Source organism: Hippoglossus hippoglossus, chromosome 23 (assembly GCF_009819705.1).
Source record: "Hippoglossus hippoglossus isolate fHipHip1 chromosome 23, fHipHip1.pri, whole genome shotgun sequence".
NCBI lineage: Eukaryota > Metazoa > Chordata > Actinopteri > Pleuronectiformes > Pleuronectidae > Hippoglossus > Hippoglossus hippoglossus.
Window position 1 is genome coordinate 6,402,875 of NC_047173.1, and position 14,955 is coordinate 6,417,829.

The 14,955-nt window shown below is 40.2% G+C and overlaps 1 protein-coding gene across 1 annotated transcript in view; it reads left to right on the plus strand.

Annotated features, from left to right (window-relative positions):
- Positions 1-339: 339 nt before the first annotated feature.
- LOC117757593 (proton myo-inositol cotransporter-like) overlaps positions 340-14,955 on the plus strand; it is a 61,933-nt gene continuing 47,317 nt past the window's right edge. Inside the window, exons 1-2 of the mRNA XM_034578857.1 lie at positions 340-1,219; positions 13,632-13,791. Of these exons, the coding sequence (XP_034434748.1) occupies positions 625-1,219; positions 13,632-13,791 (755 nt within the window). The 5' untranslated portion in view covers positions 340-624. The remainder of the gene's footprint in view (positions 1,220-13,631; positions 13,792-14,955) is intronic.

The following is a 14,955-nucleotide window of genomic DNA, read 5'->3' on the forward strand; positions in this document are numbered from 1 at the left end:
GATGCATTTTAGCCATTGTTTCCAAATACCCCTATAGACTATATGTAATAAGAATTCTTGAATGAGATTGTTAATCTCCTTTGCCCCTAAATATGTAAAGCATCCTTGGTTCCCTTGCAAGGCGCTATAATAATCGATATCATTGTGAGGTTTTTCTATTTCCAACATCTATTTCCCACATTTCATTTGAATCCTATGAGACTAAATCCTCACCACAATCGCTCCACACTCTCCACTCCAGCATCATGCTTCCAAAACAACATTTCTTTGCGTCATGCCGACGCTGGTGGTGACGAGCTGCTCCAGCACAACACACTCCTCCTCCTGTCTTACCTTTGCTCCCCAGTCTCCTCCAACTCTCCCAGCAGGACCACATGATGTGGATGTGATGCTCTGACACTCACACACACACACTCACCAGGCTGCAGGACAACTTTACTCAGCAGCCAGTGTATTTGGGAGTGTGTTTTGTTTTGGAAATACCGGGCAGTAACTCCAGACTGAGAGGGGGTCGCATTAGTTTAGTGGGCGAGTGTGTTTTGTTCTTTTACTTTTCTTTTCTCTGTTTTCTCCCTGAAGCACCAGACACAAGCCAGCAGCCCTGTCCCGTCTTGTATTTCCCACATGTCGCGAAAGCAGGTGGATCATGACTACAGCCTCCGTAGTATGAGCAACCTGATGGGCGAGCGCTGGAAGAAAGTGGACGATGGAGGAGAGCGGAGTCTCATCAAGGCTCCGTCCAGCGCCAGCATCAGCAGCCAGGGCGCCGCTGCCGGAGGGTCCGCCGCCGGTGCCCCTGGAGCGGCTGCCGGGGGAGCGGCAGGAGCTGCTTCCACCTCCTCCGCCGGGGACCTGGAGAGGGCTGCCCGCAAGCAGTTCCAGCAGGATGTCACGCCGGGCTTCGTCTACGTCCTGGCCGTGTTCTCCGCGCTGGGGGGCTTCCTGTTCGGCTACGACACCGGGGTGATCTCCGGGGCGATGCTCCTGCTGAAGCGGGAGCTGGAGCTGAGCGCCCTGTGGCAGGAGCTGCTCATCTCATGCACTGTGGCCGCGGCCGCCCTGTCCGCGCTGCTGGGCGGCTTCCTCAACGGGCTCTTCGGGCGCAGGGTGTGCATACTGCTGGCCAGCTTCTCCTTCACGCTCGGGGGGATCGTGCTGAGCACCGCCCCCGGGAAAGAGGTGCTGCTGACGGGGAGACTCATCGTGGGAGTCGGGCTCGGTAAGACATGTGTTCCACCTGCTCTCTCTGTCCCTTCAGTCATAATTAAACTATTAGATGCTTGTTGTGAACTCCCACTTTAGTCTTTCAGAACATGCATTGAATTATAGTCAATCCTACAGGCAGTTTAGTCTTGATTTTCTAAAATGTCACTGGGTTAAACACTGAAATTAGTTTTAAATAGCATTTTAAAAAGACTCCACAGTCACAAAACTGAAAAGAACTGCAATCCTTGACTGAAATCAGTGCAATCATCACCCTTCATGCTGGTAACACTAATGACAATGTAATATTGATTTTTTGCTTTAACCTTTCCCCTGCACTTTCTCACCATTAGAAAGTTCAAAGGTCAGGATCATCAGAACCATATAGGTCTTAAATCCTGTTTTTGTACACAGTGGTTTGGTTCGTCACTCTCTGTCCTCCCTCGGCCTCCGGCTTCATATTTGGAATCACTCACAGCTTGTGATTGCACAGCGTGTCCCCTCTGCTCACTGTGGTTGCACGCCACTGGCTGGTAGACAACTTGCTGTCTTTGTTATTATAGCGAAATTGTGATTATGATTTGATTTGGTTCAGTACCATTAAGTGATTAAGTCAGTCTGATTGGCGGATAAGAGGCGGATATTATCCCAGCATGTCTTAAGGAAGACAAGATCAAACCACAAAGTAAGCAGGAGACTTTAATTGTCAGTAAAACCGCCATCATTGGATATTAATGTTAGAATTACAGTGATCTGATCGGCTGCTCCATCCTTTCTTCTTCCCCTAAACACATACTTTTGCACTTTCCCTTTCTACTAATTCCTCTCAGCTTTCTTGAATCACCCCTCTCTTTGCATATCCCTCCAACTGCTGCATAAATGCTTTTTCATGAGACATGCCTTTTGTTCGGTATTCAATGTTTCTCATGAGTCACATCCTCTGTGCAAAGGGCTGTTAAAACTGGCTTTCCAGGCTGAGCGCCACATGCTGATGGCACTTGTCCACCACCGCCTCCTTTGAGAGTATAGGAAGCGCTCTTCTCTGTGATTCGTGGAGGGATTTCATTCCAGTTTCTTACCTCAATCAGTCTCTGGAATGGAAGAGGAAGGTGACCAAAGTGAAGAGCTCTGTGTTTCTTCCTCTACAAGCTAACGCCCTCTAGTATTAATGTTTGAATCAAGGTTTGCTCAGAGATGTTTCAGTTGCATTTCTAATTTTGATTTTTGTTGCATGACATATAATCCTTCCACATCATAATTAGCAAATGTTTGTTTATCTGGCATCAGGAATATGCAGATGATGAGTGTTTCTAGGTAAATTTCCCACTATAGGTTGGAAGATGTGAGGGGGTTACAGCTGGATAAGTGGCTGCATGGGGAAAGCATTTTGCCGCACCAAAATTGAATGGGCTCTTCCCTGACCCAAGTTTCCATCAAGTTGTCTAATTTAGTCTAATCTCGCTCACAAACAAACATACAAACCAACCAACAAACAAATGGACAGTGGTGAAAACATAACCTTCTAGCTGTAGGTAAATATCCCATCTAAAGCACGGCCATTCCTCTGGCCTTCTTTAAAGACAAGTAATTGATCAAGATGTTAAAATCCAACTGGACAAGTTCTGAATCAATGGCCATTAGTGAAAGCATGTTCAGCGGTCGCTGCGTCATCCTGATCCTTATAGTTAATTTTTAATCCTGGACATTTGTGAGGGCCACTGTCAATTCGAAAGTGGCAGGAAGCGTGGTAGGAACTAGAAAGCATCAGATACCATGTATACACAATGTAAACTTTGTAACATCACATGATTTAATCTGCTAATTTACAAAACATTCAAACAATTTCATAATCATGCAACATTTTCAAAATCACATCAGAAAAAGAGCCTATTAATGAATCTTAAAGCCAAGGGTTCCCATTGGCTCCAGGGCCTAGCACGTGCCCATTATCCCCATGCAGTAATCCATCCCAGGGGTCAGCTAAAACTTTGACAATACTATATGAAAACTTCATGTTTCCTGTGATGGATTATTATAAAGCTTGGGTCAATAACAGGTATGTGGATGATGCTTTTTGTGAAGGATGAAAAATTGGCCCTGATATCTTCATCTACGCTGTGAGACACCCTTGTCAAATATTCCTAAAACATATTTGTGTTTCCTTTTATACTAAAACAGTTCTTAAGTAAAGGTAGCTTTGTAAAGACAACTACTCTGGCTGCTGCTCTCTTTCTTCTCTCTTATTGTCACTTTGCTGTAGGTGAATTCTTCAAACGTATTTTGTCAGTGCAATCAATCAGAGCAATTACAGGGCATTTCACAAAACAAGCTTTCTCCTGTTAGAGAACTGGTGCACTTTATTCAACCAAACTGCTGCCACTTTTTCTGTCGAAAGTTGTTAAAATAGTGAATTAGACAGATGGCTTGGATCAGTCTAATTCTATCAGTTGTCTGGAATACAGAGATGTGGACATTCTCCATCCCATACTTGAATCTGCCCACCCCTTGAATCCCATCCATGGTGTTCTCTTGCACTTTCCATCCATTTGAATTCGCACATAATGAACCAGAATGAAACCTTATGAAGTGCAGTTTACTTTTCATGGGGAGGACTACATTACATTACAATATTATTTTCATGGAGATAAATAGGCTACTTATCAATGTGTCGGTCAGTAAGTAACAAGAAATGTCAGGGCAGAGATATCAAACTAGATTTGAGCTGTGTGGAATTGTGCTACCTTGACACGTTTGTAAAAATAGCATTGATTTTTAAGGGTTAATTGTCCACCTCAGTTTCTCTAATGGTCACAGTAAAAAAAAATCGGATATAGTGATTGTTGATGTTAAAAAATACCATCGCCGGACATATTTTTAACCTATCAAATATCAATATCAATATTGGCTTCAAATATCCTGTATCCATCATGCTAAAGAGGACATGTTAAGATGTAAAGATATTTTTATCCTATCATTTATGAGGATTTCTCATTTCTCATATTTCTCATATCTTGGATGTATTCAGATTTTATACTGTTGATTAAACAGGGTTTCTGCAGGTTTTTAACAAGTTAAATTTAAGACTTTTTGAGACAATAATGAATGAAAGTTATGTTATAACTTACACTGCCCCATGATAAGATTCCCCCACAAGACTTGTCACACACGATAAGGTGAAATAGCCAAGTACAGAATAACCCTCAGGATTTGCCACGTTATCTCACAAACTTCAGGCAGAGACAGTAGATATCTATAGTCGTTCCCACAGCCAAGCCGAGTGTACTGAGATACATTCCAACCAGGGTGTTTGTAGATCCAGTTATCAGTTCCACATTGCTCTTGTTTGTAGTTTTATGTCAGTGTGCTTTCTCTATCACTGACAGAACTACAACACATGGGGACATTACATATTTCTCTTTTAAAAAATCAACGGAAGAAGCGTTAAATGTGCATTTACATAATTAAGACATACGTATTAAAATGTACGATTTTTTAAGTCCTAAAATTCAGATTATTGAAATTGAGACTTTTTATAAACTTTTTAGGACCCCACGAACACCCTGTTAAATTAATATGTCAAACTGGACTCACAGTTCAACTTTAAAAAATGTTCTTTAACAATTTAAAAAAATAATAGTCAGATTGATTGATAATGAAAATATTTGTTATTTGCTGCCCTACGTCACATGTCACAAGTAACAAATTACCCTGTTGCTGCTCTTTCCATTTATTAAATTTCCAGTGCTCTGCAGTATAAACCTTCTCAAACTGTTTGTGTACCCATTGCAAGTGGAAACACTTCCTAAAATAAATATTTCAGGAGATTTTAATATTAAAAACATAATAAGTGAGGAAATGATGCAGCCGTTTCCCAAACAAACACATGAAATGAGTTTTGAAAATGCTGCTATCATTTACACACACACACGTTCTGATTGCTAATACAGGGAGGCAACTAATCACCCGTGTCATTTAGGCTGTAACATTATAGTTGGCTGTTTCATTATAAGTGTGTCCTCCCCTTTATGCCATCAAAATCTTTTCCTGTACAGTAATCTTCATTACACAAGTATGCACGAGCCAGGCCCTGATAGATTATGAAACACATTCTGGCACCACAATTAGCCGACGGAGATGCTTACAAGGCGGCACTTTTTCATTGCACGCAATTATTCCGGCGTGGGCTTGTCACCCGCACACTCACATCAACATGACCGCCTCAGGAAAGCCAAACTGCTTAGCATTTCTGAACTGAACTTGCCAAAAAGGTCATCAGAGCTGTTTGTCAGACCAGTAAAGGCCATATACCCATGACCTGCCTCCCTGTATTTCTACCCATAGGCCTCTGGTATGTCTGCTCCTGGCCAGTTGTTGTTGATCTGACCTTTGCCTGAGCGCAGGGACTGTTGCTTGTCTCAGCAGACAGAAGGTATTGAACCAGACTGGCAGGATTGACATGGATTTATGACATGACTGGGCAACTGCAATCAAATTAAGAGGTTTTCTAGCTGCACTGAGTATTTGTGGAAAGATGTTTCAATCTTAAAGCGGAAATCTGCTCTTGTTTGCCATCTTGGATGAGTTACTTTGTCATATGCATCATTATTTACTACAAAAAAAAACATCTCTACATCCATTTCATCATCCCTCTTACTCAAACTGAATAGATTATGACAATTTTAATGAACATTATCATCGCAACCGGATTATATTTCTCCATGCAGATGTTTCAAAATAAGTTTGTTCTGGACAACAGACCCACAACTGTAGGTTGTACTCTTAGTATTTTAATTCAGGTTGATTTGGATTGGTTACTATAGTAACAGTAACAAGTGTGGTTTATAACTACAGCAGCTCCCACTGCAGCTACTTTGAGGTAAAACTCATATTGTTTAATAAAGAAGTCCAAAAATATTTGCAACCATGATCTACATTTTTTATAATTGATCATGGTCAATGCTAACTGTATTGACCTGGCTGCTTCACAATACAAGGCACCCCATGGTCCGCCATTTGTTCATTTTTATATTGACGCAGCAGCAGTAGGAACTGTTCAGTACAGATAGCATAAAGAAATTTAAAGTATTTGATGAAACATTCTGGGATAATACAAGCAAATTGTATTTGGGATTCTAAGAGAGGTTTTCAAGATTTTTAAATGAATAATAAGGAAGGGTATAAAGTGGAGGGAGGTTATAGCCTTACTTTTTGATGATAATAATAATAATAATAATAATGTGATTTATCAGGACAGAACTTTTACCAATGCTCAAAGAGACTTTCCATAAAGATTAAAAACAGAAAAAAGCTAACAAACTAGAAATATAAAATGCAAATACACATTTTTATTTGGTTAGCTTCTCTTATAATAAAAATTGCATTTATTACATTTGGATTACGATGATTAGGGACTGATTTGTTGGAGCTAAATGGAGTTGAAATAAAATGATTAACAACTTTAGTAGTTCTTCAATGTTATATATATATAATAGTTATATTGTTTGACTGTTTACCTTCCTTTTGTAGTTCCTCTTAGAATCTCCCATTAAAACACTGGACTCTGTGTGAGCTGTTTGGCGGAGGGAAAAATTAAAGGGTTACATTTGTTTTTGTTAAAAAGAAATCGGCTCTGCCTCTGATCCCTGCAGCTTCATTTGGTCATAATCCATTCCCTCAGACACAAACACACTAAAGCATTCATAGTCACGCTCACTGTGTGTGTAATCAGGTCTTCCAGCGAAATTATCCAGCAGTTGCAAATGTTGAATTGTTTTGTCCTTGGAAACAGCACAGGAAGGGTCTACATTAAAAATAGTGCTGTTAATTACATCGTGATAACATTTAATTATTACCTGGAGGCTTGCTAATTAATTGGTTGGTTTATATAATTAAGTCACAATTCTTGCACTAACTAGACAGGAGTTAAGTGCAGACTCAATGCGGAGTTATTGTTTAAGTGCATATTTGTTTTGTAATGTGGAAACAGCATCACTAAAAGTTCAAGTGTTTAGGAAATTAGTTGTTTTTGGCTTAACATTTGTGCACTTTTCCTTTTTTTCCACCACAAAATGGTTGCATAAGAGCAGGAAGTAACTGAGGGTGTGAAAGTTACAAAACTCAGAGTCACTATATGTACAGGCAAACAAATTTGTTGACAGAATCCAATGGGAAATGAGGCAGACGTTACTGAATTTAATTAAGAGGGGGTAAAACCTCTCCTGCTTCTACCGCTGAATCAAATCACCGCTCACACCACTTACCCATTTAAATGGCAATAGCAGCTTTATCTGGTGGAGTTTTCTCTTTTTCTCTGTCTGCATTTTCAAGCATCCTCCATTATACTTTAATTAGCTTCCTCCATCACAACCAGCTACTTAGCAGCAGAAAATCTCCTGCCGGTGTCTTTACTACATCACAGTGACGGAGGAGCAAGTGAAGTGTCTGCCTCGTACTCTGATCAAGTGAGTCAGTCCCGAGCTTTGTACTCTGCGCCTAGAGGCTGCCTTCACAAGACCAGACAGACCCTTTGTTTAAGTGTGCTATGCTGCTTTGAGACTGATCCTGACCAGACAATGACTTGTTTTCTCTTTGTGTGTGTGTGTGTGTGTGTGAGAGAGAGAGAGAGCGACTGAGAGAGAGAGAGAGAGAGGGTGCTGGGAGCTCTCCGTGGTTCTGAAAAGAGCTCATTAATGAGAAAGGATGCAACTGTGTTTTGGAGGGATTGAAGCAAGCAAGGAAACTGGGCCTTTATTCGAGGCAATTCTGCTTGTTTTTAGTGCAGTTCCATTCCCAGTGGAGAACTACAGAAGGATATGAAGACTTGAGTTTTTATCAAAATGATGCTACTTAACCCAGGTTATGTTCTCTGTGCAGTAATAGTGAGGTAGGACAAGAGCAACTCCTGTTGAAACTAGTTTGCTTATTTGAGCTGTCACTATCTCGTGGGTCTGTCTAATCAAAGTTCAGCTATTTTATGACTAATAAAACATACATTTTCATAAACTCAAATCTAAATGTGGCACTTTTCAACAGATTAAAATATTTTACTCCAGAAAAACGACAAGTTTAAGCTTGCCAAATAAACTCTGTAATAAAAAAGTTAACATGAGTTATTTTCCTTTGAGTTCCACAAAAAATAAATACAGTACATAGCTGCCTTAATTAGCTGTTTTTGTTTCCAGCTAGCTGCTTGGTAAGTCAACTAGTATTTGACGTAATTACAAACATTTATAACTCGTTTCATTTATAGCATAATGCTTTTTCGTAGACGTGAAAAATACTAGAAATATGTACGATCAGAAGAGAGTGATACACAGAAATAAACGGCACGAAGCAGCGAAGAATTCGGTGGCGAATTTCGATGTACCTCACCCTTCACACTACACAATAAGCGATTCAGCAAATTAATTATAATGGTCGAAAACAATTGCAGCTCTGGAAAAGAAAGATGGAATCTACATCAAGCGATGATCTGGTTCTTTTACTTAATTAAAAAGAAAACACGAGGAAATCCGTGAGTACACCTGATGTTTATGAAGAGAGTTGAACTAGGTTTCACTGCTTGGTTCAGCAGATTAAACTGTACTGCCGCTGCTTCAGGAAAGATTTCAGCATGTTTATCGGACAGTTTGATGAACTGCTGCAACTGCAGTTTTTTTGTTGAGTATTCAATTTTATCCTATTGTTTGTAGTCTCAGTGGTTCGCATTTGGTTCATGCATTTTCTTTGACAGAAGTTGTGTCGCCTGTTGCTTGATCCTAGCTTTAGGTCTGCTACAGCATATCCTTTTAAACACAGAAACCACTGAGCATGACTAAATATACGAGATAAATCTGCAAAAAAAAACGTGATATATGATATAATCTGCTTCTTGTCTGGATACAGGCTTGTGAACTATAAATAAAATGTAAAATATTTGCATGAAAAAAGTGTGTATAAAGGCCTATAGTTGAGATTTTGACTCTGGCGTAAATGAGAGCTAAATAAACTTAAATTTTGCTTAAACCATTTAAACATTTGTTTGTGAGTAGACACAAAATTGCCTCATGGATTAGCTGTTTTTCTGTCCAATTATGAACAATCATCACTCATTTCATTTTTAGAATGATGCTATTTCAGTAGACATGAAAAATACTAGACATGTAAAAACAAGACACTGCTGCATTAGCAGCTTAAAAAGGAATAAATGCTTACTTTAAAAATCCAATACAAAATAAAATTACCTTGTTGGACTCTAGAGACTCTAGCCAAACATATTAAATTTTAGATGGTCAATAAACTGAAGAGCAACTGTACAGTATTGAATTTGACCTTTTTACTGGCCTGTAATGGTATTAGCTTTGATGGGCTGCGCCATACTTTCTCTGTCACCACCTGCAGCAAGATGTGAAATGGAAATGATTCATTACTCAGTAGATGCATTAACATCAGTGTCGTATCTCACTAACAGGCATACGGGCTGCCTGTAGCAGCAGACGTGGCTTGCATGGAGACAAGCTGCTGATGCATATGGCTAAAGTAGATAAAACAAAGGTAATGAGGAGGGGAAAGGTGGAGGAGGAAGATGGGAATACAGATAGAGACAGTGCAGCTGATGAAGATCTTGAGGACTTGTTTGTGTGATTGCACGCTGAAATCTGTGCATATGTCTGTGTGTGTGCATCTGCTTAATGTGACACAAGGTGGATAAACATACAGCGCAAAAGCACAATTACAATTCAGCAGTCAGATAGATAGGAGTGAAAATTTAAATCTTTATCTGATATTTTTGTGTCTCAAACTCAATGTTGCATTAACTGTCGATTGGTGTTGGAAGAAAATGCAATTGCATGTTTTAACAGGTAGTTTTAACAGTTCTGTGACATTTTACTGTCCAAGTAATTTTTCAGTTGATAACTAAATTCTCTGCAGATTAATCTGTAATCCAAGAATATCACCTGCAATTTAGAATATGCTTCACAGCAGTCAGAGTAATCAAGCAATTCTTTTGTCATTTTCCCTGGATATAAATCCATACAGTAGACAACCTATGATGCAATATGTACATTTTACAGCCACAGGTTATGATTATTTCAATTTATTTTCTGAGAAGTTTTCCTTTGTACTACAATACACAAGAGGCAGACATAACCATGGATGTATTCAAAGATGGCGCTCACTTCGGAATGGAACTTGCGCACCTGGTGCATGAGCCAAAAAGTTTTCTGGCTTCTGGGCTTGCTTCCCTGTTGTGCAGCCCATTGTGATTCCCCTGTTGACCCCTGTTGGTCCCTGCAGGCCCTGAGGTATCTTTCCAACAGCTGTCAGACAGATGTCTCATTTACAGTGGTGGTCTATAGGGCTTTTTGTGGGGGGGGCCGCAGGAGATTTTTTTGTTGCGACACCACAAGTAAACAATGGGACAAACTGGCTACAAGGCTGGGTGGTGACGCCACATCCAGCTGTCTTCAGACATCCATAGATGCATGAAGATGCTCCTTACTTGTTGGGCATATTCCTCATGTTCACGGCACATGGAACAGAATTTTAAGGTCTATGTTTGGATGTTGTTTTTTTTTTTTAAACCAAATTGCACCTTGGGAGTTGTAGTTGACTTTTTTCCTTATGTTTTTACACATACTGGCTTCTTCCTTTTTATAAATAATAAATATTTTGTAACATATGCATTTTATGTTCATTTAAGCCTTGGGAGGTTTCCAACTGCCTGTAACCTGGCATTAGGCAAGGCAAGTTTATTTGTATACCACATTTTAACAACAAAGCAATTCAATGTGCTTAACATAAAATGGTAAATTAGACAATACAAAAAGACATATTTCAAAATAGATTAAAAAGAGTTACTATGCAGAGATTGAATGAAAGCACAGAGGAGGTTGTGACTATCACAGCTGTTGTTGAAGCTGTTCTTCTAAACACCCAACAATAAATGTTGTTTCCTAAAATGTCTAAGATTATAGAGGCTGTCACAGATGCTGCATGCGCTGAACAAATGACGAAAATATACTGCATTTATTATGAAAATGTGTTATTTTGAAAGTCCTAGCTCAACTGTAAACTCCCGTCACAGAGGTTATGGTTTTCTTGTCTGTCTTTCAGCAGCATGTCTCAAAAGCACATCAATGGATTTCCCTCACATGCCCTGAGCAGACAGGCTTCATGCCAGATAGCAGTGATAGTTGATTAGATTCTGGCGATGATCTGGATCTTGGATTTCCGCCATCAGATGATAATCCTTTTTTAGCCATAACTAAGATAAAGACTTGACTCTAAACCTTCAGGGTAAGTTTACACGGTCAATAAATCGATTTGGAAATTTAAAAGAATGTAAGGGACATGATCGGAGTGTAACAGCAGACAGGGAAACTGGTTTGGGTCTGGGAGTGCCTCTTGTCTGATCATTCAGCACTGAACGCTAGACTATGCAGAGACATGACCACAGGGGTTTGAACCATGACTCTACTCATGGTACTGTGTCGTTGAAAAAATTTGTCTTTTTTTAGATAATGTTTTTTTATGCACTGAAGCACAATTATTTTTAACACCGCTCTTCCCAAACCGAACCTAAATAAAAAAGAAAATAAATCCTTTTCACTCCCGGTTATCGATTAATCTTCCCAGGGCTGCCACAGTGTGGTGCCCGCTCAGAGACAGTGCGGCCGGTTTCCCAGCAAGTGGTTTCCATAGCAACAGGTAGCCATGTAGTCATGGCGGCCGCTGAGGGCAGGGAGGCAGCAGCGAGCGGAGTGGAGGGGAGGGCAGGTGTGTGTGTGTGGGGGGGTCTGGGTGTGTGTTTGTGTGTGTGTGTAGAAAGCAGTGGCAGACTATTAATAGAGCTTATCAGGAGCCAGCTGCAGAACGCTTCGGTCTCATGGTACCTCGTCAGATTCATCCTGGGCAAACACACACAGTTTGTTCTGCGTGTATTTGAGTACACGTTTGCAAGTGACTGTGTGTTGTTGTGATTGCTTCTACTGTGTGTGTGTGTGTGTGTGTGTGTGTGTGTGTGTGTGTGTTTGTGTGAGAGAGAGAGAGAGATAGAAAAAAGAGAGAGACAGAGAGAGAGAGTGAGACTGGATGGTTGCCTGAGTAGTGCACCACCCATTACTGAGATGGGCCATAGTATTTCTCTCTGTCTGTTGTGTTTACTCTACATCTACATGACGTGAATGTTGCTGCTGTGCATGTCATGGTCAAAGGTAAAAGTAATTTACAAAAGAGAAAGACATAACAAGAATTTGATTATGACTCATAATGTATTTTTGCTGTGGTTTTTATGACATCAAATCCCATATCCTGAAATAATAATGTTATTATCTCTACTTGTATCATGTACAACGTCTACAAGCTCTATAAAATTGCCATATTATCCAAGCTTAGTTAAATTTGTGACCAATTGTGGGATAAAAGATCCAATATTCTTTCTGTTTTTAGCTCTTTTTTGCTATCCACAGATTCCTGAGGAAACAGTCGGCCTCTGTAGTTGCTCAATGTTGCACTGTGATGACCAGCTAGTTGCTAACTTCACCTTCGTTGTTTGGTGCTGAATATGTAGCAGGCATGTTTCTATCAAGACTGTGAACAGCCTAAAACAATGGGGATGTGAGCGTCACACTCCATAAACGTGTGTGTGTACAAAGGTGGATGACATGTCATCTTCTCAAAAGTGAAGCCCAAACATCTTGTTTGCACCCTGGTGGCTGGCATAAACGGTGCCGACTCCATGTTAGCGGATGGATGGAACTAAAAAGTCAAAAGTACACATCAAATAAAGATGGTTTCTGTTTTTTTAGGTTGTTCTTATCACACTGCTGTTTGTTTAAGTGTTCATATGTCTGATTGGTTTTAGTTGTTTTCAATTCTTTAAAAACTTGGTGATCGACACAGCATCCGTATCAGGGAATATTTTGGCTTCAGTTTTGTACAATGTGAGAAAATGGAGTCGTTTCGTCCATCTTTATATGCAGTCATTGGTTTAGACTGAAAATGAACGGTGAAGTTGCAGCCTTAAAACCACAACTAAAGGCTAAAAGATACTAAAAGAATACGAGTAACAGCAAAGATTATAAGAAATCTCTGTGGGTTTGTTAAATTCAAATGACCCTTTTCACATTACACATGGTTATTTCATCCATTCTTATGTAAAACGATTGATTCTAGCAGCTTTGAATTAAGCCCGTTTATGGGTTTAACATTAGGATTTAGTGATGGTTTAGCTGTAAATCTGCTGTGGTAAGTTCATATGTTTTACATCGCATAGAGTTAAAAAATAACGCAATCTTCTTACATGTAGCTCTGTATTTCCACTGAGAACAAGAACAACAGTTACTGCACAAGGCATACGCCGCTGAAGATAATCTTCAGAAACACTTCAGAAATGTGTAAGAGAACCGCTTGCTAACCCTACCCTCTCCTTCCCCCCCGCTGTGCAGGCATTGCCTCGATGACAGTGCCCGTGTACATCGCTGAGGCCTCTCCGCCCCACCTCAGGGGTCAGCTGGTGACCGTCAACACCCTCTTCATCACCGGGGGACAGTTCACTGCCAGCCTCATCGACGGCGCCTTCAGCTACTTGCAGCGCGATGGGTGGAGGTGAGACACACACACACCACGTGCAAAAACTTTGAAGATACAATTTAGCCGAAAAAACAAAACAAATCACTGCATTTTGTCTGTGCAAATACACACACTTGAGATAAGTCTGCAAGGAACCCCATCTCCATACATGATGGTCATATGGTGAGATATGTTATCTTTTATTTAAGTTATTATCATATCAAATGCCAGGAAAAGTCGCCCTGGCTTACACCCTCATTTCAAATGTCAGCAGATGCACGGGTCAGCCCCTATCATTTGCTGAGAGCAGCCAAACTTAACATTAGAAAGATACAGTATGCTTCCCTCTCTCTGTCCTCTTTTATCTGCTGCAACTTTTTTCTGCTCTGTTTGCATCCTTTTTAGCCGTCACACTGAACGCTGGTTCACAGCCTCCAGGGTGGTTGAATATTGAGCTTTGAGAGGCTGCAGATACGAATCATCCTTTTCACGAGGATTTGCTTCAGCTGCAGTTCTGATGGAGATTGCGTCGATCAAGAGACCGTAGATTTGTGTGATTCAGACCAGCTTTTCTGAAGCACTATTTGAGTTAAGATGATGACGGTTGTTTTATTGACGTCTTTGAGGGTGCAACAGAAGAATGGCCTTGTGTGACGGGTAGTTCACACAGTATAAATATATATTTCTTCCACTCCTTGGAGTTGTATTAAATGACTGCCTGCTGCGTCTCCACTTCTTCTACTTCTACAGGTTAAGCTCTCATTATGGTCCTCTCCTCCCTTGTTCACCTCTCTTATACCCTTTTGTGCTTCGCTGTCCTACCACATAATTTGGGGGATTTATAGAGTGACCCTTTTTAAAGAATGATTTGAACCCTGTCTGTTACTGTGCATGAGTGGATCCAAAGAAGCAATTTTCCTCTCTACAAAATGGTTCAGTGTATCAGCGGTTCTATTTGGGCAAAGTTATTCTGTCATGATATCAGAAGTCGTGGCTTAATAGTTGGTTTGTTGTCAGAAATGCAAAAGTTCAATCCACTTTTTACAATACTTCATATATGTTCAGGGTTCAAATTAAATACTAACTAAATGTAAATACAGTATTAAAATTATTTTAAGCAGAAAAAGATGAATAAAGCCTTGATATTTTCTTGTCTTTACTTTACTTTTAATGAATTATACCACCTGATGCTTGCTGGCT